General features: G+C 38.0%; 1 protein-coding gene across 1 annotated transcript; it reads left to right on the top strand.

The window, feature by feature from the left end:
- The first annotated feature begins 2,707 nt into the window (after positions 1-2,707).
- Positions 2,708-18,519, top strand: LOC103603085 (vitamin D 25-hydroxylase). The gene is made up of 5 exons (XM_008587563.1): positions 2,708-2,973; positions 12,021-12,162; positions 14,648-15,280; positions 15,890-16,219; positions 17,083-18,519. Exons 1-5 carry the CDS (start codon positions 2,749-2,751, stop codon positions 17,256-17,258), a joined length of 1,506 nt encoding a protein of 501 aa, XP_008585785.1. The 5' UTR covers positions 2,708-2,748; the 3' UTR covers positions 17,259-18,519.
- Positions 18,520-26,021: the final 7,502 nt, after the last annotated feature.

Genomic DNA, 26,021 nt, shown 5'->3' with positions numbered 1-26,021 from the left:
GATACAAAATCAACACACAAAAATCAGTAGTATTTCTATACTCTAACAGTTAACATGCAGAAAAAGAAACAAAGAAAGCTAGCCCATTTACAATAGCCACCAAAAAAAAAAATAACATACTTAGGAATAAAGCTGCCCAAGGATGTGCAAAATCTCTATGAAGAGAACTACAAACCACTGTTGAGAGAAATTAAAGAAGACACAAGAAGATGGAAGGATATCCCATGCTCTTGGATTGGAAGAATTAACATTGTGAAAATGTCCATATTACCCAAAGGGATCTACAGATTCAATGCAATCCCCATCAAAATTCCAATGACATTTTTCTCTGAGATGGAAAAAGCTATCCAGACATTTATATGGAACAACAAAAGACCACGCATAGCCAAAGCAATCCTGAGCAAAAAAATAAAGCTGGAGGCATAATACTACCTGACTTTAAACTATATTACAAAGCTATAATAACCAAAATAGCATGGTACTGGCATAAAAATAGACACACAGATCAATGGAATAGAGAACCCAGAAATCAATCCACATGCCTACAGCCATCTGATCTTTGACAAAGCCAGCAAATCTACATACTGGGGAAGAGACTGCCTTTTCAACAAGTGGTGCTGGGAAAATTGGACATTCATATGTAGGAGAATGAAACTAGACCCATACCTTCCACCATATACCAAAATCAACTCAAAATGGATTAAAGAATTAAATACACATCCTGAAACAATAAAACTCCTTAAAGAAAACGTAGGAGAAACACTCCAGGAAGTAAGAGTGGGTACAGACTTCATAAATAGGACCCCAAAAGCACAGGCAACTATAAGAAAAATAAACAAATGGGATTATATCAAACTAAAAAGCTTCTGCACAGCAAAAGAAACAATCAACAGAGTAAAAAGACAACCAACAGCATGGGAGAAAATATTTGCAAAATAAACATCTGACAAAGGATTAATATCCAGAATATATAGGGAACTCAAACAACTTTACAGCAAGAAAACCCGAATAACCCAATTTAAAAATGGGCAAAGGAGCTGAATAGTTATTTCTCAAAAGAAGATATATGAATAGCCAACAGACACATGAAAAAAATGCTCAACCTCACTCAGCATCTGGGAAAGGCAAATCAAGACCACATTGAGATACCATCTCACCCCAGTTAGGTTGGCTAACATCCAAAAGACTGAGAATGATAAGTGCTGGAGAGGTTGCGGAGAAAAAGGAACTCTCATACACTGTTGGTGGAGCTGCAAAACGGTGCAGCCTTTATACATAATGATATGGAGCTTCCTCAATTACAGATAGATCTACCATATGACCCAGCTATTCCACTGTTGGGAATATACCCAGAGGAATGGAAATCATCATGCTGAAGGGATACCTGTACTCCAATGTTTATTGCAGCTCTATTTACAATAGCCAAGAGTTGGAATCAGCCCTAATGTCTATCATCTGATGAGTGGATAAGGAAACTGTGGTATATCTCCACAATGGAATACTACTTCTGCTATAAAAAAGAATGAAATACTACCATCTGCAACAACACAGATGGACTTAGAGAAAATTATACTAAGTGAAACAAGTCAGGCACAGAAAGAGAAATACCACATGTTCTCACTTATTTGTGGGAGCTAAAAATAAATAAATAAGCACACAAACAAATCGGGAGGGAGGAAGACAGAATAACTACAAAAAATTCCTTGAACTCTTTAAGTCAAGTGAACAGATATGATGGGGGGGAGGGAGGGTAGGGGTGGAGAGGAACGGGTAAAGCAGCATGAAAATCAACTACAATGTACATTGAGAAGTAAAATAAATAAATAAATAAAGGGAGAGGCAGGGGAGGGAAAATATAACATTGCATTTGTTTAATATGTCAAAATAATTAAAAGGGGTTTATGAAGATCATATATATTTTAAAAGATGTCATATATATTTTAAAAGATCATATATATTTTAAGAAGCTGAAAACAAAGTGTTCCATGCTATCAAAAATATATATATATATATGAAATCAGTTGCCTAATTCTAGGTATTGGAGGCAGAAGCTTGAACAGTAAGTATTATCCCTCAGCAACTTCAGCCAAGAGTCCTCCGTGATTACCAGTAAGTAACTACTAGGTTTGGGAAGACCAGAGAGGGGTCAAAAGATAGGAAAACTGAGTTAATCATATAAATAAATTGTTCAATCATCACAGTTCGTAGAAGATCACACAAAAATGCCTCATAACAAGAGAAAAATAGATTAGAAAACAAGTAGTAAGATTCTCTTCTTATATTGAGGGGTCAATTTTCTAATGGAAATTCTTTAAACTGTCAGGTTCAGCTAAAGGATGCAGTGCTGATAATCTCCCCAGGTTCCCTAGTCCGAAATAAGCAGACCTGGTACTTTAAAAGACACCCTAAGAAAGGGAAGCTCCCAGGGAGGCAGGATCCACCAAGCCCAGAGAGCGGGCTGTCCCGACACGTCCCTGGTGTCCACACCTTGGAGACCAGGCTCAGTGCCCTGCCAGGTTGGTGCTCGCCTAGTGCTGCAACAGATCCACAGCGGCGCCAGGAAGACTCAGCTGGATAAAGCCAAGGGGTTACTATCCCCAGGGGCCCGAGAGCCCTGCACTCAGACAGCCAATGGCCATGGATCTAGGGCAGGACCTCAGGGTATCGGGCCAATGGGAGTGCGGCAAGGCTGGAGGGAGCGCCCGGGTCGCAGGGCGGCGGTGGGGTTCGCAGCCCCAGCCCGGGCCGATGTGGGAACTTCGGGAAGCTGAGGCATGCGCGGCAGCGCTCGGCGGTGCGTTCTTCCTGCTGCTCTTCGCTCTGGGGGTCCGCCAGCTACTGAAGCAGAGGCGGCCGATGGGCTTCCCCCCGGGGCCGCCGGGGCTGCCATTTATCGGCAACATCTACTCCCTAGCCGCCTCAGCTGAGCTTCCCCACGTCTACATGACAAAGCAGAGCCGGGTGTACGGCGAGGTACAGCTCCGACGGGCCGCGGGCAGGGAGGGCCGCCGTCCTGTCCTCGGGGCTGGCCCGGACTTTCCTCGCGGCGTGCCCCAAACGTTCCCCTTTGAGGGAAGCCCGCTTCCGGAGGGAGAAGTCCTGGACGCAGTACCCCCTGCCGGGGCAGCCCCGCCCCAGCCGGGTGCCCCACTTCCGGCCGACGCCTGAGGCGATCCTGGCCAGATTTTCCCGCCGCCGAGGGGCGGGCGCGGAGCGAGCTCGAGCTCCCGCGCCTGCGCCGTCGCGTCCGGCGCTCAGCAGGGGATCCGGACCCGGGTCGCACCGTCTCAGGTCTGTGGAGATGCAGGACCCCGTGTAGGTTAGATTCCAGCCCTCGGCCTGTGGGAAAAGCGAGGCGCTGTGAGTGCCAGGACCAAGTTAACAGTTAATAACAGGTTCTTCCGATGTTTGCAGTTGACGAACTGGTATAGGCATGTGCTGTGAGGACTGAAGGAGAACGCAGGTGAACTCCCCTGGGCGACAAGTAGGCTCTGGTAGATGATTGCGACAGTGTGAATGAATTAATGACTAGAAACAGGGGCGCGAGTCCTACAGCGCAGTGGGCAATATCGTTCTCACTGGCCCGGAACATCCTCATAGCAGATACTTAGTATGCGCCAGTGGTGACGTTCTCACTGGCAACTGATCACTCATTTAAAACACACGACCACCCGATGAGGTAGGTACTCTGGTTTCCCCCATTTTACAGAGGAGACACCGCAGCCCAGAAATGGTTAAACTGTGCTATTAGCTGCAAAGGGGGCAGAGGAAAAACAGAAAGGAGCAAAAATGAAAAAGACACATTCACTCAAGAGTAGCCATTGTTTGCCTGACTCTGCCTTAGACGTATATTGATAACTCTTTAAGCTACAGCAGCATTTGATCTTTATCCTAGTGGCGAAACACCCCCAAAGGACTCCCATTATCTTGGAGATATTTCCCAATTCTGACAGTCTCAAAGTTCATATAAGTTGTTAAAAGACTATACCATTTATTGAAGAGACTGTCCTTTCCTCATTGTATATTTTTGACACCTTTGTCGAAAATCAGTTGATTGTAAACGTGTGGTTTAATTTCAGGGCTCTTTATCCTATTCCGTTGGTCAGTTTGTCAGTTTTTATGCCAATACCATTCTGTTTTGGTTATTATAGCTTTACAGTATATTTTGAAGTCAGGGCGTGTGATGCCTCCAACTTTGTTCTTTTTGTTCAAGGTTTCTTTAGCTATACAGGGTCTTTTGTGGTTCCATACAAATTTTAAGATCATTTTTTCCATTTCTGTGAATGTCATTGGTATTTTGATAGGGATTGTGTTGAATGTATGTATTGCTTTGGGTAATATGGACATTTTGATGATGTTAATTCTTCTGACCCATGAACATGAGATATCTTCCCATTTATTTTTGTTCTCTTCAGTTATTTTCACCAATGTTTTATAGTTTTCATTGTAGAGATCTTTCACCTCCTTGATTAAATTTACTCCTAGGTATTTCATTTTTTTGGTAGCTGTTGTGAATGTGTTTACTTTCTTGATTTCTACTTTGGCTATTGAGTTATTGGCATATATGAAGTCTACTGGTCTTCATGTGTTGATTTTGTATCCTACCACTATACTGAATTCATGTGTTAGTTCCAGTAATTTTGGGGCGGTATCTTTAGGGTTTCCTATGTATGTATATGGTCATGTCATCTGCAAATAGGGATACTTTGACTTCTCTACCACTATACTGAATTCATGTGTTAGTTCCAGTAATTTTGGGGCGGTATCTTTAGGGTTTTCTATGTATGTATATGGTCATGTCATCTGCAAATAGGGATACTTTGACTTCTTCCTTTAAAATTTGAATGCTGTTTATTGCTTTCTCTTGCATTATTGAATTGGCTAGAACGTCTACTACTATGTTGAATATGTTGAATGAGTGTGGAAAGTGGGCATCCTTGTCTTGAGGGAAAGCCTCCAATTTTTATCCGTTCAGTATGATATTAGCTGTGGGTTTGTCATATATAGCCTTTATCGTGTTGACGTACATTCCTTCTATACATAATGTGTTCAGTGTTTTTATCATGAAGGAGTGTTGGATTTTATCAAATGCTTTTTCTGCATCTAATGAAATGATCATATGGGTTTTTTTCTTCATTCTGTTGATATGATGTATCACGTTTATAGATTTGCATATGTTGAACCATCCTTACATCCCTGGGATAAATCCCACTTGATAATGGTGTATGATTTTTTTAATGTGTTGTTGGATTCTCTTTGCTAGTATTTTGTTGAGGATCTTTTATCTGTGTTTATTAGGGGTATTGGTCTGTAGTTTTCTTTTTTTTGGTGTGTCTTTTTCCGGTTTTGGTATGAGGGTAATGCTGGCCTCATAGAATGAGTTTGGAAGAATTCTCTCCTCTTTAATTTTTGGAAGAATTTGGGAAAAATTGGTATTAGTTCTTTGAATGTTTGGTAGAATTCAGTAATGAAGCCAGCTGGTCCTGGGGTTTTCTTGTTATAAGACTTTATAACTGCTTCAATCTAATTACTCATTATTGATCTGTTTAGGTTTTCTAGTTCTTCATGATTCAACTTTGATAAGTTGTATATGTCCAGGAATTTATCCATTTCTTCTAGGTTTTCCAGTTGTAATGTTGCCTTTTTCATTTCTGATTTTATTTATTTGAGTATTCTCTCTTTTTTACTTTGTTAGTCTAGCTAAAGCTTTATTGAGTTTGTTTAACTTTTCAAAAAATCAACTCTTTGTTTCATCGGTCTTTTGTATCTTTTTTTAATCCCTAATTCACTTATTTCTGCTCTGATCTTTGTTATTTCTCTCCTTCTATTGATTTTGGGTTTGATTTGTTCTTGTTTTTACAGTTCCATGAGGTGTACTTTTAGGTTGTTTATTTAGTCTTTCTTCTTTTTTGATGTAGGAATTTCTTGCTGTGAACTTCCCTCCTAGAACTGCTTTTGCTATATCCCATAGGTTCTGCTATGTTGTATTTCCACTTTCATCTGTCTCTAGGAATTTTTTAATTTCCTTTTGATTTCTTCTTTGACCCATTTGTTGTTTAGAAGCATATTGTTTAATTTCCATATATTTGTACAGTTTCTAGTGTCCCTTTTATTGTTAATTTCTAGTTTTATTCCATTGTGGTCAGATAACGTAGTTGATATGATTTTGATTTTTTAAAAATTTGTTGAAACTTCTTTTGTGTCCTAACATATGGTCTGTTCTAGAGAATGTTCCATGTGCTGCTGAGAAGAATGTGTATTCTTCAGCTGTTGGATGAAATGTTCTATAAATGTTTGTTAGGTCAAGTTGCCCTACAGTAGAAATTAATTCTGATGTTTCCTGGTTAATTTTCAGTCTGGATGATCTGTCCTTTGCTGAAAGTGGAGTATTAAAGTCCCCAGCTATTACTGTGTTATAGTCTATCTCACTCATTAGGTTCAATAGTATTTGCTTTGTTTAAATAGGTATATATATATTTAGAATTTTTATATTCTCTTCTTGAATTGATCCCTTTATCGATATATAAATGGCCTTCTTTATCTTTTTTTTGCTTTCCTTGACTTGAAGTCAATTTATCTGATGTATGTATAGCTACTCCTGCTCTTTTTTGTTTCCATTTGTATGAAATATCTTTTTCCTTCTTTTAAAGTTTATTTATTTATTAATATTATTTTTTTTTTACATTCTATGATGTTGTGGAGCAGCTCGGGGGGAAAGGGAGAGGAAATAGGTTGGGAGAAGGAGAAAGGAGGAGGGGCAGAACTGAGGCCTGTGGCATCCCCCTCATTCCTGCATGGGAGACCAGGGGGTTTCCAGCAGTGGCCCGGTCATTGCTGAACTGGGTATAGATAGTGATTTTCTTATAGGCAACATATTGTTGGTTCTTATTTTATAATCCATTCAGCCAAACTGTGTCATTTAATTAGGCATTTAATCCGTTTATCTTTAGGGTTATTATTGATATATAGAGACTCATTACTGCCATTTTGCTATTTTTGTCCAGTTGTTTTGTGGATACTTTTTCCTTTTTTCAGTCTTACTGTCTTCCTTTGTGGTTGAGTAGTTTTCTCTAGCTTTATGTTTGATTTCTTGCTATTTATTCTTAGTATGTCTCTTATAAGTTTTTGTGTTATGGTTACCATGAGGCTTACAAAAAACATGTTATAGTTATAACAAATTACTTTAGACTAATAACAACCTTGACATCTAAGGAAAAAGGAAAAACAAAGCCAACTCAATGCTTTGGTGTCATCCCCACCTCCCCTTTTTTGACATTTTGTTGTTCCAAGCTACATCTTTTAATATTGCCTGTCTGTGTATGGTATATGTTATTGTCTTGTTAGGTTTATCCTTCAGTCTTTATACTAAGGATATAAGTTGTTTATTCAACACCCTTACAGCATTGGAGTATTCTGAGGTTGTCTGTATATTTACTTTACTAATGAGTTGTGTACCTTCAAATGTTTTCATGCTACTCTTTAGTGTTGTTTTCTTTCAGATTGAAAAACTCCCTTCAGCATTTCTTGAAAGACAAGCCTAGTGTTGGTGAATTCCCTTAGCTTTTGTTCATCTGGGGAACACTTCATTTCTCCTTAATATTTGAAGGTTAGTTTTGCCAGATACAGAATTCTTTGCTGACAGTCTTTTTCCTTCAACACTTTGAATATATCATCCCATTCTCTTCTGTCTTGTAGGGTTTCTATTGAGAAATCCACTGAGAGACATAGTGAGGCTCCTTTGAATGTTATGTTTTGTTTTGTTTTTTTCTCTTGCTGCTTTCTGTGTTCTCTCTGTCTTTCGTTTTTGATAATTTGATTATGATGTGTCTTGGGGTATTCCTCTTTGAATTGAATTTTGTTGGTGACCTTGAGCTTCCTGAATCTGGATGCTGTCACCTTTCTTCATACTTGGGAAATTTCCAGTCATTATTTCCTTGAATATGCTTTCTAGGTCTTTTCCTTTTTCTTCTCCTTCAGGTATGACAATTTTGCAGAGGTTATTTCGCTTGAGGGAGGGAGTCCCATATTTGTTGTATTTCTGTTTCATTTTTTCTATTCTTTTTTTGGTTTTGCTCCTCTGGATAATTTCATGTGTTTTATCTGTGAGCTCACTGATTCTTTCCTTTGTTTGATTAAGTCTACTGTTGGAGCTTTCTGTCAAGTTTTTCGATTGAGATAACGTATTCTTTATTTCTAGAATTTCTATTTGGTTTTTTAAATTGATCCTATTTCTTTATCAAATTTCTCATTCTCCTCCTGAATTTTTTTTCAAATACATTTAATTTTCTCTCTGTATTTTCTCGTGACTCCCTGAACATCCTTAAGATGGTTATTCTGAATTCTCAGTCAGACATTTCATAGATCTGCTGTTCCTCTGCATCTGTTCCTGGTACTTTGTTTCATTTGCTGGTGATATATTTCTCTGTTCTTCCTCAATCTTTGTGTCTTTACATTGATGCCTGGGCATTTGAGGAGACTGCCACCTCTTCTAGGTTTTATAGGTGGTTATCAGAGCTTTGTCTCTAGTTTATGGGTTTTGGGTTTTTTTTTTTTTTCTCTTCTGTGGTGGATTAATAACTATCACTGCCATTTAGACTGTGCATAGGAACTAGTGTGCTGTCCTGTGGTTAGTTCATGACTTGGAAGAACTTCCTGTGGAGGTAAGACCTTGAGCTCTGTACTTGAGCTAAACTGCTGCTTTGCTGCTGATTCTGTGGGGAAGTCTTTTTGTGGGATCATTAATCACTTCTGGATCTGGGCTGTGTGGAAATTCCAGCCTGGTACTGAGTTTCCTGCAGATGGTGCCTGCTGCAGTTCTATCGCCCTGACCAATTTCCACTGAGACCAGCTGCCCTCCCTGCTCCCAGTGTTCCTCTGGAGGGCCAACCTTTCTCCTGCACTCCAAGTGTTTCCCATGGTATAGGCCATGTATGTGTCCCTCATGATAACTCACCAGCCTCTGGGCAGCTCCTTATGCCAGTCAGCTGCAGTTGCTTGCTCCTATGCGAGCCCAGGGGAATCCTGCCAGTTGTCTTTATGGCTTGTGGGCTGTTATGGTGTGCTCCAAAGCCCTCCTCTCCCCTGCAGGCTCCAAGCAGGTTTACGTGAAGGGTGTCACTGCAGCTTTTTCCAGCTTTGGTCCATGTGCAGCAGCCACCCCCATGCCCTACCAGGATGGCTCAGAAGCGGCCAGGGCTCAGAACAATAGGCACCATTTCTACACCCTCTTGCTGTGGCTTCTTGCCCCTTCATGAACTCCACAGGTTTCTCCTCTTCTTCCTTCAGCTCCAGCTGTCCCATATTGGTAGTTTTTACTTTTTAATAGTAGTAAATTGGTCACGCGTGGGTAGGAGCAACACTGGGAATTGTTTATTCCACCATCTTAATGACATCACTGTCCCTCCTTTATAATTGCTGAAAGACAGCCAATCCTCATGACTTACACATTCATCTTAAAGGCAATCTTTTTTTTTTTTTTCCCTTTTTTTTTGTCTTTTTTACTGACCGGTAACGGGATCGCAACCCTCGGTGTCGCGCCCGCACCGGGGACCAGCAACGGGATCGCAACCCTCGGTGTTGCGCCCGCACCGCGCTCAGCCAGTGAGCGGGAACCAGACTCCACATGGGATCCAAACCCTGAGCAGGAGCGCCGCCGCGCTCCCAAGCGGCGCACTCTCCAGCGCGCCACCAGGCCGGCCCTTAAAGGCAATCTTAAGTAGAAAGTGTTTCACAGGTAACGGGATCGCAACCCTTGGTGTCACGCCCGCACCGGGGACCAGCAACGGGATCGCAACCCTCGGTGTTGCGCCCGCACCGCGCTCAGCCAGTGAGCGGGAACCAGACTCCACATGGGATCCAAACCCTGAGCAGGAGCGCCGCCGCGCTCCCAAGCGGCGCACTCTCCAGCGCGCCACCAGGCCAGCCCTTAAAGGCAATCTTAAGTAGAAAGTGTTTCACACCCAAAATTACCATTTCCTTGGAGATTCACTCTGAATGTTTAAGCTTCTGCAGTGACTTTAATCTTAATCTAGATTTGGGGAAGCATTCCCTAGCTAGCAAAGCCAATGCAAGTAACTTTCTCAGATTCTTTTTAGGTAATGCACTTAAGGACAATAAAATAATTTCTTTACTTCAAGGCAAGTAGAATTTACAACTTACTGATTTATTTGTACAACAAGAATTTATTGAGAACTTTATGCAAGCCACTGAATGAGATTCTATGGAGGATTCAAAGATGAAAAAGAAGAAATCACTGCTTCTAAGGAGTTTATAATTTAGCAAAGAGGTAGAAGAAAAGAATATGTATGTTTCTGGTTCAAAGTAGTGTTAAATAAGTGCCATGGGAGCTTCTAAGCATGTGCTGTGGTGGTTCAAAGCAGAGAGAGAAAGAGGGAGCACACCTAGGAAGGCTTCATGGAAGATGGTCCCTAACGGCTTGGTATGGTTTGGATAGTGTGGCAGTCAAGGGAAATATTCCAAAGGAGAAAGCAGACCAAGCAAAGGTTCAGAGTGTGCTAGTCACTCCATAGATTTCATGAACAGCACTTTGCACATTCATCTGTTATTAACTCTGGCCATGATGTTGTAATAAAATGCTTACATGTATGTCTCCATGACTATTCAGTAATTTTAGCATATATTTATTGGTTGTGATCCTATGCTGTGTACTGTCCTAGGTACTAGAGATATAGCAGTTAACAAAACAGAGATCCTTGCTCTCATGTAGTTTACATTCTAGTGCAGGGAAGACAGACAATATAAAAATGATAAGTACATTATAAAGTATGTTGGAAGAGTGTAGAGTATGAAGTAAACCAAATTAGGGTAAGGGATATGGAGGATGCTTGAAGGTCAAATTTTAAATTGCTTAGGCGGAGCAGCCCTCATTGCAAAGACAGCTTCTGAACAAAGACTTAAAGGAAATGAAGGAACAAGCTATAAGAATATCGAGAGGAAGAACATTCCAGACCAAGAGAAGAACAAGTAAAAAGACCATGAAGCAGGAGTGTGCCATGTTGAGAATTATCTATAAAGAGACAAGGATGAATTTAAGGAGGCCTTTTAGGAGACTATTGTGATAACATAAGGGAGAAATGCAGGTGGTTTGGATCAGAGTGACAGTGATAGAGGTGATAAGAAATTGTCAGATTCTGTTTATATTCTAAAATTATAAATAACATGACTGCTGATCAGGTGGATGTGGGATTTGGAAAAAATATTGAGTCAACATGGCAACGGCAAGATTTTGGGCCTGAATAACTTGAAGGACAGATGGACTGGTCAGTACCTGAGATAGTGAAAAATTACGGGTAAAGCTAGTTTGTGGGGGAGAGGAAGAGACTTGAAGATGTGTCATTTAACAACGGGGATACATTCTGAGAAGTGCATTGTTAGGCGATTTCATCATGTGCAAACATCATAGAGTGTACTTACACAAACCTAGGTGGTATAGCCTACTACATAGCTAGGCTAGATGGTATAGCCTATGGCTCCTGGGCTACAAACTTGTACATTGTTACTGTACTGAATATGCTAAGCAGTTGTAACACAATTGTATTCATGTAATCTAAGCATAGGAAAGGTACAGTACAAATATGGTGTTATAATCTTATGGGACCACTATTATGTATGTGGTCCATCATTGATTAAAACTTCATTATGTGGTACATGACAGTATTCTCTGTGGCAACACTGAAGCCCCCAAATTATTACGTATTCTGCCCAGGGTCTTATATCTGTTTATGGGCAAATCTTAACCTAGAACCCAGGCCTCCTGAGTCCAGTACTCTTTCCATTTATAAGATTATGACTTCAGGCACTGAATGATGTTATGAAATCACACTGTTTGACATGTCTTTTAGAGGAAGGCACCCTAAACATTGTCAGTTGGGTAAGAAATGCCTACATTTTCAGGGAAGAAACAAATACTAGGAGAGATGGGTTTAGCATATGTGGATTTTCGTAGTTATATTTCTCCATACATTCTACCACTTAAATGCATTATTCTTCTCTTCTCAAAGATTTTCAGTTTAGATCTTGGTGGCATATCAGCTGTGGTTCTAAATGGCTATGATGTAGTAAAGGAATGCCTTGTTCATCAAAGTGAAATTTTTGCAGATAGACCAAGCCTTCCTTTATTCATGAAGATGACAAAAATGGGAGGTATGTTTATTTTCACCTATTTAATGATTTATTAAACTATTTTAAATCACATTCCTCATTTTAAGTTATTTTAGTACATAAAGTTAGGATTCTTTTACACTAAGAGAATTTATTTACTTACTTACTTACATAGAGAACTTGGTATTTGAGGACCTTGCAGGCTGCATTACACTCCTATTTTAGTCCAGTACATGCTAATTCAATTGTAATCCAGTTCTAATAAAGATTGTAAATAATATTTTAAAGATTTAGTACTTAATAACTGCAGGTTTTGTGAAACAAGTTAGAAACACACACATGCAGTTTTGAATCAGAAGTGCCTTTTTGAAGCCAGTCTTGAATATTTGGTGACACTTTTACTATCATTTTACTTATAAGCTTACAGAACCTGAAGCAGCCTTTCTTAATTACTAATCACTATGATATGTAAATGGAGAGTTATGGGGTTGTTGTAAAGGACTAGCATTCTCTGTGTTTAATGTTGATCAAGTTGGATGATTCCATATTCAATAACGGAAAAAGGCTGAAAGTTGACAAAATTGGTGAGAAGAAAACTGCAACAGAAAGTTTAAAATAGAATGTTGAAATCAGTTTTCAGTGGCTTTAACAGTTAATAGTATAAGAATTTTTACAGTAGTGGTGTCTTAAATTCTCTAATGAGAGCTTCACACTTAATTTCAAAAATAAATCTAACAGTATCTTGCTTACATTGGCTAAAAGGAAGATATTAGTTGAAAAGAAAAAAGTGAATGTTCTATATTAGATCACAAAGCAAATAAATTAATTCAGAGCACAAATTTTGAAGACCACATTCTCAGCCCAGAATATAATGATCCTCAAAAGCAACAATATAAATAGAAAGCTAATCTCCAGACTCTTAAATACTCTTCTAAGTAACAATTAGGCCACAGAGGAAGCCACAATTATAATAGAAGACCTTTAAAGAAAAGATGAAAATGAAAGGTGATATGATCTGAGTAATATTTGAGACAAAGTATATATTTTTCAGAGCTGTAAATTTATATACTTTTTATAATAAAGAGAGATAAAATAAGCTTTCGAGTTACGATTTGCAAAAAACAGTAAGAGAAAAATAGGTAGAAAATTATATGTGTTATTTTAAGGTACATATGCACTGAACTTGGAACTGAAAAATCTTGGCTACCACTAGGCCACTGTGTGAATGGGAAAAAGTCACCCTTTGGGTGAACTCAACTTCATGCCGAGGCACACAGCTTGACCACTATATGATTTATAAACAGTGCTCCTCTATACCTTCTTGTATGTTTATACCATATGCAGTGATCTTTCCCCAGGTATTTGTTTGTCTTACTCCCTCATCTCCTACAAGTCTTTACTCAAATGTCACCTTCTCAGTGAGGTTGTCCCTGATACATAGGTATCTCCTTGCTTGCTATATAATTTATTTATTTGTTGCTTGTCTCTCCTGGAGAACACTGTCTAGAACATAGTAGGTGTTCCATAAGTACACATTAAATGAATATTTGTTGAATGAATAGTCATCTGGGAGTGTGGAAAAGGGAATAGATTATGGAAATATAAAATTGCTGCACAGCACTAAAGACCCCATTACATATGGTTAACTTTTTAATAAGTGCCAAATTGAAAAATTGTTGCACAAAAGTTGTTAGAATGTAAATTTTATATGTACTTTATGTACACAAGAAAATGTGACATTTTTCATCATAGGTACACCCATGTCCTAGCGATGAATGAAATTTCAAATAAAGAACATATATAAATATATGCACTGAAGATGCTGGGTTTCTTTCTTGGTAGATAATTTAAAGGGGAAAATTTCCATAATAGCCATATCAGAACAGCACATACACTGTGGAGACTCTGAAATTTTAAGGTGAGCAATATCAGTGCTAGAAAAGTTTGAACTATGTGTTTGTCCTCCTTTTGACTTAAGAATTTCTACTACATTGGCACCTCATTCAGGCTAACCTTGCTTCTGCCATAGTGAACTTGTTGGGTATCATATGCCTTTAACAGGAAGAAATTTATATTCTAAAATCCAGTATCTTTTAAGCAGAAAATTTCTAATCCTAGAAGGATGATTTCTCAGGTGTTTACTTAGTCCAGGATAAAATTTTGCCCATAGAACATGCAGTCATTTGTCTTTTATAAATTAGGCTCATAGTAAGAGTGGAAAGTATAATAAAAAGTATAATAAAATCACCTGGGCCTAGTTTGGCCAGGTTCTTTTGGTGGGAGAATTATAGGTCTTTTCTGTCAGCTCCCAGATGGGGAGTAGACAAGCCTTATGTTATAGCATTCTATGTCTAATGAGTAGCAGAGAACAGGACACAATCATCCAATAATATAGAAAGATAATTTGTGAAAGACTAACTAACCATCCATTCTTTTTTTTTTTTTTTTTTTTTACTTCACAGTATTTTCAGCTGTTGGATACAGGGAAGTAGGAACTATGCAATATTTTTAATATGTTTTCTTTCAGGTTTACTCAATTCCAGATATGGCCGAGGATGGGTGGACCATAGAAGATTAGCCGTAAACAGCTTTCGCTATTTTGGATATGGCCAAAAGTCTTTTGAATCTAAAATCTTAGAAGAAACCAAATTTTTTATTGATGTTATTGAAACATACAAAGGTAGACCTTTTGACTTTAAACAATTAATAACAAATGCTGTTTCAAACATAACCAATTTGATCATTTTTGGAGAACGATTCACTTATGAAGACAGTGATTTTCAGCACATGATTGAGTTATTTAGTGAAAATGTGGAACTAGCTGCCAGCGCCTCGGTCTTCCTATATAATGCCTTTCCATGGATTGGCATCTTACCTTTTGGAAAACATCAGCAGCTATTTAGAAATGCAGCTGTGGTCTATGATTTTATCTCCAGACTTATTGAAAAAGCTTCAGTCAACAGAAAGCCTCAGTTACCTCAGCATTTTGTTGATGCTTATTTAGATGAGATGGATAAAGGTAAAAATGACCCATCATCTACTTTTTCCAAAGAAAACCTAATTTTCTCAGTGGGTGAACTAATCATTGCTGGAACTGAAACTACAACCAATGTGCTACGGTGGGCAATTCTTTTCATGGCCCTTTATCCAAACATTCAAGGTAAGGATTTTCTAGATGATCTCAGGGTCTACCCTACATGTAGGGATCTCACATGTTTTAGTGTCATAGACCATGTACACAGCATTTTCTTTAGGAACTCCTGCTGTACTAGCCAAGAAGAGAAATATTTAATAGTTATAAAGAGTTTTCAAATCTGTTATCTCAATTCATGTTAAAAAAAAAAAACAAAAACAAATCTCTGAGATAGGTGTTATTATACCTATTTTATAAATGAGGAAAAAGTCTGAGCCAAAGTGGCAGAGCTGGGATATAAACCCTGCTTTTTTAAATTCAAGTTTCAGCTTCACTATTTTCCTTGCTGAGAGTGATGTTACTCCAGTTCTAGGTTTATCAAGTTTTTACTCTTACTACTTTTAATGTGTTTTTCACAACAGAATTACCCGGAGCTTTGGCTACTGTTAATACAAGATATATGGCATATATTTAAATAGAACTCCTAGAAAGTGAAAAACCTGAATCTGGGTGTACCTGTATCCTGTTGGTTTATTATAGGTTATTCTTTGTTTTATGCCAAAGGGAATACTTTAGATATAATTTAGATGTAATTCTAAGAATTGCATAATAACTTGAACACTTTCTCTCTAACAGGACAAGTTCAGAAAGAGATTGATTTAATTATGGGCCCTAATGGGAAGCCTTCTTGGGACGACAAATGCAAAATGCCTTATACAGAGGCAGTTTTGCATGAAGTTTTAAGATTCTGTAATATAGTTCCATTAGGAATTTTCCATGCAACCTCTGAAGATGCCGTTGTACGTAGTTATTCTATTCCTAAAGGCACAACAGTAATTACAAATCTTTATTCTGTGCACTTTGATGAAAAGTACTGGAGAGACCCAGAAGTCTTCTATCCTGAGCGATTTCTGGACAGCAGTGGATATTTTGCCAAGAAGGAAGCTTTGGTTCCTTTTTCCCTGGGTAAGAGAACTTTCACAGGGGCATAACTTTAGAATAAAGTATAACAATGAGTTATCATGTATAGCATCTTAATCTGAAGCATTCTGCTATAGAATTAAATATTCCAACTCTGAAAACACAGCATTAGTTTTTACAGAAGAGAATGGTTGAATTCAAGGTAAATTAACACCTGTTTTACTCAAAATAAGTCTTTATTAACTAGAGAAACATTGTTGAGAAGTTGAGAAGCTCTGACTTCTGAAACACTTTTGCTTGTGGATATTTGGCTTGTAATTAAAACTAGGAGAACTAGAAGTCAGTTACTGGTAGCCTGAGAAACTGAGATCCAAAAATGGGAAAGGCATGGTAATTCGAAGTAAAACTAGATTCTAGTTTTCTTGGCTTCCAGTTTATTGTACTCATCTCCAACTAGGAAAATATTGCTTCTGCTGTAAAAAAGTAGACAGATCACAAGACCCATGGAAGGTGGACTAGAATCTGTTCCTCTTCACTGGGGAAGAATACACATTTAGTCTGTCAAAACTAAATACACACTTAGTCTTGGATCTACAGAACAAAATGCCACACCTCAAATTAGATCTTTCATGGCATATCTTAGGCTCTGTTGCAGTGTGCAGGGGAAGTGGAAAATGGGACTAAAATTATACAGAAGTCCATGATTTGACAAAAGGTAAAGGAATAGGTTCTGGGAGCTGAAGTGCCAATTTCTATTCTTTGGGATTTAAGAGAATCCTTTAATAAGCATTAGTTCCTCTAACTTTCTCTAAATTCTGAATTTTCTGAATGTCACCCAAACATTAGACATTAATTTTGGTAAATATTGTGAGCTTTTAAAAATTCTTATATTTGCTTTTTCTGTCTAGGGAGAAGACATTGTATTGGAGAACAGCTGGCTCGGATGGAAATGTTCTTGTTTTTTACAGCACTGCTTCAGCGGTTTCATTTGCATTTTCCACATGAACTAGTTCCAAATCTGAAGCCAAGGTTAGGCATGACATTGCAGCCCCAGCCCTACCTCATCTGTGCTGAAAGACGTTGAAAGTGCATGGATGTTTTGGGGAATGAGGATGTCAGCCTCACACCTGAACTTTGTTTAATATAATCAATGTGTGTGTTTAGACAAAAGTCACAGCATCATAAAGCCAAATGAACACAGATGTGTTTTTAAAAACAGTACTAAAGCAATAACAAGCTTTAGCTATTTTCCCAAGCTTTTATGACTTCTATGGTAGAATTTTCTGTTGAAGAACACAAAGGTACAGATGAAAGGTATTGTTTAAGGTGCTAAGAAGGGCCATGGATGCCCTAAGCAGAGCCTCTTGTTCAGTACCAGGTACTTCTCATCCTTTCTTGACTCCATCTAGCTCCTGTCCTGGGGAGCTTTAGATCCAGTTGCCAACTCCCTTCTGATCAGGTTTGGTCATTAATAGACTGTTTTGGTACTAATCCAGTTTAATAGAGGACTAAAAAAGAAAGTAAAACTCAAATGAGTTTGGACTACAGAGGTAATTTAGATGTGGTGGCAGATGACAGCAGAAATACCTATTTAATGTACAATGTACCAGTGCTTTCAAATCTTGCTCCCTGCTATGTCTTCATAAGCACTGTGTTATTTTTCCTATAAATGAGGATCCCCGTGACTGAGCATCTGTCCACATAGCAGCAGTTCAGTAGATAGGAAATGACGGTGATGTGTTTACAGTAAAAATGACACATAGCTATTGATTCTTTGTAGACATAGACATTTTCCTTGTCACCTCTTTCTTAAGCCAGACACAGGGCTTAAAGATTGAATCCTCTTAATAAGTTTTAGAGGCTTCTAGGAATTTCCATGGGTTAGTGTTATTTTTCTAAAGATAGTAATATTCAAATCCAAAAACGTGCTTTAGAGACAGAGTGACCGTATAAACTGGGATACTTGAGAGTGATTGGGTACTGTTAATCATTATGCCAGGACAACAAAAGTAAATTTTGACTGCCCTGAACAAACTAGAATGTATGTTCACCCAATTATAGCTATTTTTACATTATCATTTCTTCTAAAGTTGTACATTAAGCATTCATACTCTTGTAACTTGGCTCAAGAATAGTTGTAACCTCAGAGTAAGTGCACATAACAATGACTTCTATTAAGAATATGGATTTAGCCTTTAGTTGGGCTTCATCTTTTGAGTATTTTCAAGTTTCTGTTATAAATCAGGAGTCTTTACATCTCTGATATATTAAGATGTTTCCAGTTGTACAAGGCAAAAAAAAATCCTGTGCAAATTTACTTAAATAATAAAAGGGAAATTTGAAGGTAATATGGAAGTTTTGGGGTTGATGTGGCCATTAATTTAAAGCTGTGAGTAAGATTATGGTTCACTTAGGCCTGAACATATGCCTGACTGCTAGAACTAGGGATGGAGTTGGCTTCTCCCAAAGTACATGTGCTACGTAGGAGTGGTATAGGTATCTAAACAAAAACAAGGGTAATTATGAAGGGAAGAGGAACTGTAAGTCAGGAGACCAATTATAGTATCTCCCTCACCTGCCCACTGACCACCTGCTAAGTGGCTTTCCAACCTTCCATTCCTGAACCTTGACAAATCTACTCATTCAAGTTGCTTCTTAATCTTTGTTCTTTCTTTGACATAGCAATTCCTTTATCCCTGGGCCTCCTACTTACTGTCATATCTCCCATAAAAGCCTAAGCTGAACTCTATAGACAGGGGGTTCTGGAATATTGGTGGTCATACTGAGCAAAGCAAGTTAGTGAACTGAAGTAGAGTATAATAAACATTGAGGAGGCCTTGTTTTGCTTTTGAGTACTACCACTATTGCTTCTAGTACAATTAGGAACTCCATAAACCTATATAGAGTGGCGATTATATTATTTACCTTGTGTCTAAGAAAATTTTTGCATTTTTCCTCAATCAGGTTAATGTAATGTGACAAAAATCATAAAAGATGTAGATTTATAAACTGCTTCACAACTTCTAAAAGGTAGAAACCTCTAAAAGGTAGAAGAGCATTAATCTCCCTTGACATGCTCATTTTATAGCCAAGGAAATAGGGATTCAGACAGGGGAAGTGATTCCTCTAGTTCATGGCAAAGCTATGGTTTATTTTATCCCATATTCTATCCCATATTCTTTTTACTCATACCCAATAATTTGTACTATATAATTTACAAGGTTGTTTTTCTTATACTGTCAACTCTCAGCTATTTAGAGCCAATTAACTGTGTTAAAAATAAAATACTGCACTTTTGGAAAAATATAAATTAACGTGAATTAGTAAGGTAAGCCATAATGGAAAGTTTTTATTTTTTAGAATTACATAGTAACAGATACATTGGACCTATGCAGTGCGAATGCCTGCTCTCTCACCAGTCAATGATGAGCTACTAATTAGAAATTGGAAATCTAACTTCTGATTCAAGATGGCAACTGAGCATACTTATTTCTTCGTAGATACCACTGAAATAACTATAAGGATAGGAAAAAGGGTCAAAGGATTGAGAATGATAGTTTCAAGTTCTAGAAGATGGAAGGTGAATGGAAAAATATCAAAGGAACCACAGATAAGACCGTCCATATACAAAGCCTGAGCTAGAAATGGGAGCTTGTATTAGTCCATTTCTGTTGCTTAAAACAAAATACCTGGAACTGGTAATTTGTAAGAAAATGAAATTTATTGCTTACAGTTTCAGAGGCTGGGAAGTCCAAAGTCCAGGGAACACTCAGGTGAAGGTCTTCCCCGGTGGCGGCTTCACAGACACAGTGTCACTGATGTTATTTATGGCATTTATTGTGTCGAGATACTTTCCTTCTATACCTGGTTAGCTGAGAGTCTTTATCATGAAGGGATCCTGAATTTTGTCAAATGCTTTTTCTGCAACTATTGGATAATCGTATGGTTTTTGTCCTTGATTGCATTGGTGTGGTGTATCACATTTATTGCCTTGTGTGTGTTGAACCATCCTTGCATCCCTGAGATGAATCCCACTTGATTGTGGTGTATAATTTTTTTTTATGTATTGCTGTATTCTGTTTGTTAATATTTTATTCAGGATTTTTGCATCTATGTTCATCAAAGATATTGGCCTGTAGTTTTCTTTCTTTCTTATATCTTTGGTTTTGGAATCAGGGTGATGCTGGCCTCATAGAGTTCAGGAGAGTGTCCTCTGTTTGAAGTTTTTGAAGTAGTTTGAAGAGAATTGATATTAATTCCTCTTTAAGGGTTTTTTAGAATTCAGCAGTAAAGTCATCCAGTCCTGAACTTTTCTTTGTTCGGAGACTGCTGACTACCACTTCAATCTCATTGCTTGTTATTGGTCTGTTCAGGTTTTCTCTTTCTTCTTGGTTCAGTGTTGGTAGTTTGTACATTTCCAGAAATTTATCCATTTCCTCCAGGTTTTCAAATTTGTTGTCATGTAGTTTTTATAGTAGTCTCTAGTGATTCTTTGTATTTCTGTAGTACCAGTTGTAATGCCTCCTTTTTTATTTCTGAGTTTTGTTATTGGGTCTTCTCTCTTCTTTTTTTAGTTAGCCTAGCTAATGGTTTGTCTATTCTGTTTATCTTCTCAAAAAAAAAAAGACTTTGTTTCATTGATCTTTTGTATCTTTTTTTTTGGGGGGGGGCGTCTGTTTCATTTAGTTCTACTCTGATCTTAATTATTTCTTTCTGTCTACTAACTTTGGGATTGGATTGTTCTTGTTTTTCTAGATCTTTGAGGTATAGCAATAGGTTGTTTATTTGAAATCTTTCTATTCTTTTGATGTAAGCATTTATTGCAATACTTAGTACTGCTTTTTCAGTATCCCACAGGTTTTGGTATGATGTGTCTTTATTTTCATTAGTTTCAAGAAATTTTTTGATTAACTGTTTAATTTCTTCTTGGATCCATATGTCATTCAGGAGCATTTTGTTTTATTTCCATGTTTTGTATAGTTTCCAGAGTTTCACTTGCTATTGATTTCTAGTTTAATCTGTGGTCAGAAAAGATATTTTAAATGATTTCAATTTTTTAAGGTTGGTTGAGACTTGATTTGTAACCTAACATGTTGTTTATCCCGAAGAATGTTCCGTGTGGTGATGAGAAGAATGTATATTCTGTAGTTATTGGATGAAATGTTCCTTAGATATCTGCCAAGTCCAGTTGGTCTAAAGTATGGTTTAAATCCTGTGTTTCTCTGTTGATTTGTTTCCTCTATGATCTGTCCAGTATTGAAAAAGGGATGTTCAGTTCCCCAGCGTTTATTGCATTTGGGTCTATCTCTTCCTTTATGTCTAATAGTGTTTGCTTTATATATCTGGGTGTTCCAGTGCTAGGTATATATATATTTATGATCATGTCTTCTTGCTGGATAGATCACTTTATCATTACATAGTGCCCTTCTTTGTCTCTTTTTATGGTTTTTGGTTTAACATCTATATTATCTAATATAAGAACAGCTATCCTGCTCATTTTTAATTTCCATTGGAGTGGTATATCTTTTTCAATCCCTTCACTCTTAGTCTGTGTGTGTCTTTGTAGGTGAGGTGAGTCTCTTGTAGACAGCATATAGTTGGGCCTAGCTTTTTAATCCAATCAGCCAGTCTATGTCTTTTAAGTGGGGAATTTAATCCATTTACATTTAGGGTTGTTACTGAAAGGTATTGTCTTATTCCTGGTGTTTTATCAATTTTCATTTGGATGTTTTGAATATCTTTTGTTTCTTTAGCCTTTGTCTGTCTTCAGTGTTTGTTGGTTTTTTGAGTTAGTAAGATGCAGTTTCTTTCTCTTTCTTGTTTTCATTTTTTTTCTACCAGTGGGTTTTGTTCTTTCATCTGTATTCATGGTAGTGATTCCAGATGAAGGACTCTTGATGATTTCTTGTAGGGCTGGTCATGTGGTGCTGAACTCTCATTGTTTTTGTTGGGAAATATACTATATTTCTCCTTCACTTCTGAAGGATAGCCTTTCTGAGTATAGTATTCTTGGTTGGTAGTTTTTCTCTTTTAGTATTTTCAGTATATCACCCCATTCTCTTCTGGCCTGTGGAGTTTCTGTTGAGGAACCTACTATTCATCTGATAGGAACTCCTAAACAGGTGACTTGACACTTTTCTCTTGCTGTTTTAGGATTCTCTCTTTGTTTTGAGTTTTGCCAGTTTGACTGTAGTATGTCTTAGAGAGGACTTTTTGAATTGAATCTGTTTGGGGATCTTTGAGCCTCCTAAATCTTAAGGTCTGTGTCTCTCCCTATACATGGGAAGTTTTCCACTATTATTTCATTCTCACTGCCTTTTTCTTTCTTCTTTGCTTCAGTAACACCCATGATTTTGATGTTTGTGCACATAAGGTTGTCTGCTATCCCCCTTAGATTTTCTTTATTTTCTTAAATTATTTTTTTTTGGGGGGGGTGCCTGAGTTATTTGAAGAGACTGTCTTCAAGATCAGAAATTTTCTTCTGCTTGCTCTAGCCTGCTGCTTACACTCTCAGTTGTGTTTATTTTGTTGAATGACTCCTTCATTCCCATGAGTTCTGCTACATTCTTTTTTAAAGTATTAATCTCTTTGTAAATTTACTCCTTCATATTCTGGATAGTTTTGCTCAGTTCATTGTATCATCTAACTGCACCTTTTTGCATCTCATTAGTTACTTAAGATTTTTACTTGGAGTTCCTTTTCAGTCATTTCAAGGGTTTCCTGCTCTATGGTGTCTGGTACTTGAGAGTTTTTATTCCTTTTCTGAATTCATCTTCTCCTGTTCTTTTGTATTTCTAGTATCTGTACATTGATGTTTGGTAATCTGATAGAGCAGTTGCTTCTTCTGTTACTCTCCTTCCCTGGACTTAGCTGGTGACCCTCCTTGTGTCAGTGCAGTTGAGTGGTCAGTGGTCTGCCTGGTCAGCAGGTGGTGGTAGCAGGCCACACTTGCAACAGCAGTGGTTGTGCGAGTGGCTTTGGAGGGCTGCCCACATGGAAGCGGTGTCTCCAGCAGCTGCTGGCTGCTCACATGATGATGGTGGCTGCCTGACGGTGCCAGTGGCAGTTGTAGCAGCCACTTAGTTGGCTGCAACATCCACAGTGGTGGCCTGTGCAGCTATTATGGTGTTTGTAGCAGCAGCTGGGTTTACTTTGCAGTTGTGGCACCAGCATTGGTGCCTGCAACTGCCTCCCTGGTGTCTTCTGTGTCCTTGTCAGCAGTGGGGTTACCTTGTGGGGACAGCAGTGGCACCAGCGGCTGCACCTGCCTCACATCTGAGGTGTTTACCTTGTGGGGGTGGCAGTGGCATGGGCAGTTGAATTGTCTTCCTTCTATCTGCAGTGTTGTTGGCAGAAGCAGAGTTAACTCATGGTGTTGGCAGTGGCAGCACTGGTTGCAGCTGCCTTCCTCACATCTGTAGAGTCCGTGGCTTCAGCGATGGGCCACCTGCAGGACTGCTGCTCTGCGGGAACCTGCTCTGTGATAGTCGATAGTTATGGGACCGGACAATAGCTCCAGTGACTACAGCAGTGATGGCAGTGGGCCCTTTTTGATCTTTTTCTATGGGAGGAACATGCCCTGGGCACTCTAGTCTGCCATTTTTCCAGAAGTCCCCAAGATATTTCTTGAGTTTTAGAGGCTGGGAAGTTCATGGTCCAGGGGGCTCATCTGCTGAGGGCCTTCTTCTTGGTGGGAATTATCTAGAGTCCCATGGTTACACCAATAGAAGAAAGTTTAAATATAAAAATAAAGTTTAACTTTTAAAAATCAGGAGATGTATTGTAAAAATATATTTTCAGCTTTTGAAAAAACATGAAGTTGTGTCAATGTTGGATTGGCATTTTGAATGGCAAAAAACAATTGAATCTGAGTTTGTAGTTTTTTACATGGTATATACATATTCACTACATCAAGTCCACTTCAATAATTTATAATGTTTGACTGATCCTGTATGTATTTAAATATGCGACCCCCATATTAAATATTTGTAGATAGCTCTCACTCAGAGTCCCCTATGAGTATTTGCTTCTGCAGGCTGAATATCCTGGGTTTTTCATATGATTTGGTTCTTATCACCCTTCTCTTAACCTGTTTTAATTTACCAATCTTCCTTTTTTATATTTATTTATTATTGAAATATAGTTGGTTATACATATTAATGGGATACAGAGTTGACTATCAGTATTCGTGTATATGTGATGATGAAATCAGGATAGCTGGCATATTCATTATTATAAATTGTACTCGTTCTTTGTTTCCACTGACCAAGTTCTCCCTAACCCTCTTCACTCTCCCCCTTTCCCTCCTCTAATAACCACAGTTCTGTTCTCTCCTTCTGAAAGTTAAATGTATTATTGTGTTTCTTTCTTTTTCTTCCTTCTTTCCTTTCTTTTCCTTTCCCCCCTCCCACTTATGAGTGAAGACATGAAGTATTTCTCTTTCTGTGTCTGGCTTATTTCACTTAACATAATTTTCTCCAATGTTCCTTTTAAAATGTTATCATCTGGCTACTTCGGAATGGGGTGGATGCAGACAGTATATTTTAAGGAATGCAATTTAAGACTTCCTTTGCCTTTTTTTAAACCAGGGAAATATAGGTAATTGACAAGAGCTCCCAGGACTTTTATCATTACAGGTCTTTTTAAACCAATTCTCCATTTATCCTTTACTGAAAGCAGTCGTTTGAACTTAATTACAAGGAATCCTATTTATTCTTTTGAATTTCATCTTTTTAATGGTGGATTGTTCCTATCCTTTTTGACCTTCTGTGTCTTCACTCAGGTTAATAATATTGAAATATTCCAGGAAAAATAGACCTAGACAAGCTTTAGCAACCAGATAACCATGTCACGCACTAACTTCCTGATGAAATTAACTGAGTACCCTCGTTAAAAGCTTTCCTTAAAAGAGCAGGGAACCTCCAACTGGGTATTTTGCTCTTGTGAGGACTCTTCAAGAGAATTAAAATGAGTTCTGGCACCTGAACCTGGCGAACCTTTTTCAAACTAAAATTGGTAACAGTAGAATTTGATGTTCTGTAAAAATACGGTTGAAATCTGGATACTGATAATATATGACAATAGTGCTAAACTTTCTAATAATTAAAAAATTTTAATACTTTTTCTCTGAATTCATTGAGATTTTCTCTTAGATAGTCATATCATCTATAAATAGTGATAGTTTTGTTTCTTCCTTTCCAATTGTTATGACTTTTATTTCATTTTCTTACTACTCTGATTAGAACCTCTCCAGTACAGTACTGATGAAAAGTGATGATAGTGAACAGTCTGTTTAAATGAATGACCTTAACATTTCATCATTAAATGTGCCATTTACTGTAGTTTGTTTTGTTCATACACCCAAAGTTTAAGCCCCTTTCTATTCCAGGTCTATCTGTTTTTCCCTTTTTCCCTCCCTTCTTTCCTTTCTCTTTCTTTCATAAATGATGAGAGGGTGACTTCTATCAAAACATTTTTTGTGTCTATTGAGATGATCGTCTTTTTTCTCCTTTAATTGGTTGATGAGGTTAATCACATTAATCAATTTCTAATGATAATCCACCCTTGCATTCCTGGGATAAGCCCAATTTGCAAATATGTTATTTAGGAATTTCGCATCTGAATTCTTGAGTGAGATTGCTTTTAATTTTTCCCTTCTCTTATTCTTAGTCAGGTTTGATATGAAAGTAATAGTGGCCTGTAGAATGTATCAGATAATGTTTCTTCTTTGTATAATCTGGAGTCATTTGTATAAAATTGGAACATTCAGTTTCTCAAGTGTTTGTAGAATTTGCTCATAAAATTATATTGATCTGATGGGCTTTTTGGTTTGGTTTTTGTGGGTAGA

Source organism: Galeopterus variegatus, unplaced genomic scaffold, assembly GCF_000696425.1.
Source record: "Galeopterus variegatus unplaced genomic scaffold, G_variegatus-3.0.2 Scaffold4436, whole genome shotgun sequence".
Lineage (NCBI taxonomy): Eukaryota > Metazoa > Chordata > Mammalia > Dermoptera > Cynocephalidae > Galeopterus > Galeopterus variegatus.
Note: the sequence above shows the minus strand (reverse complement) of the source record. Positions and strands in the feature narration are given on the sequence as shown.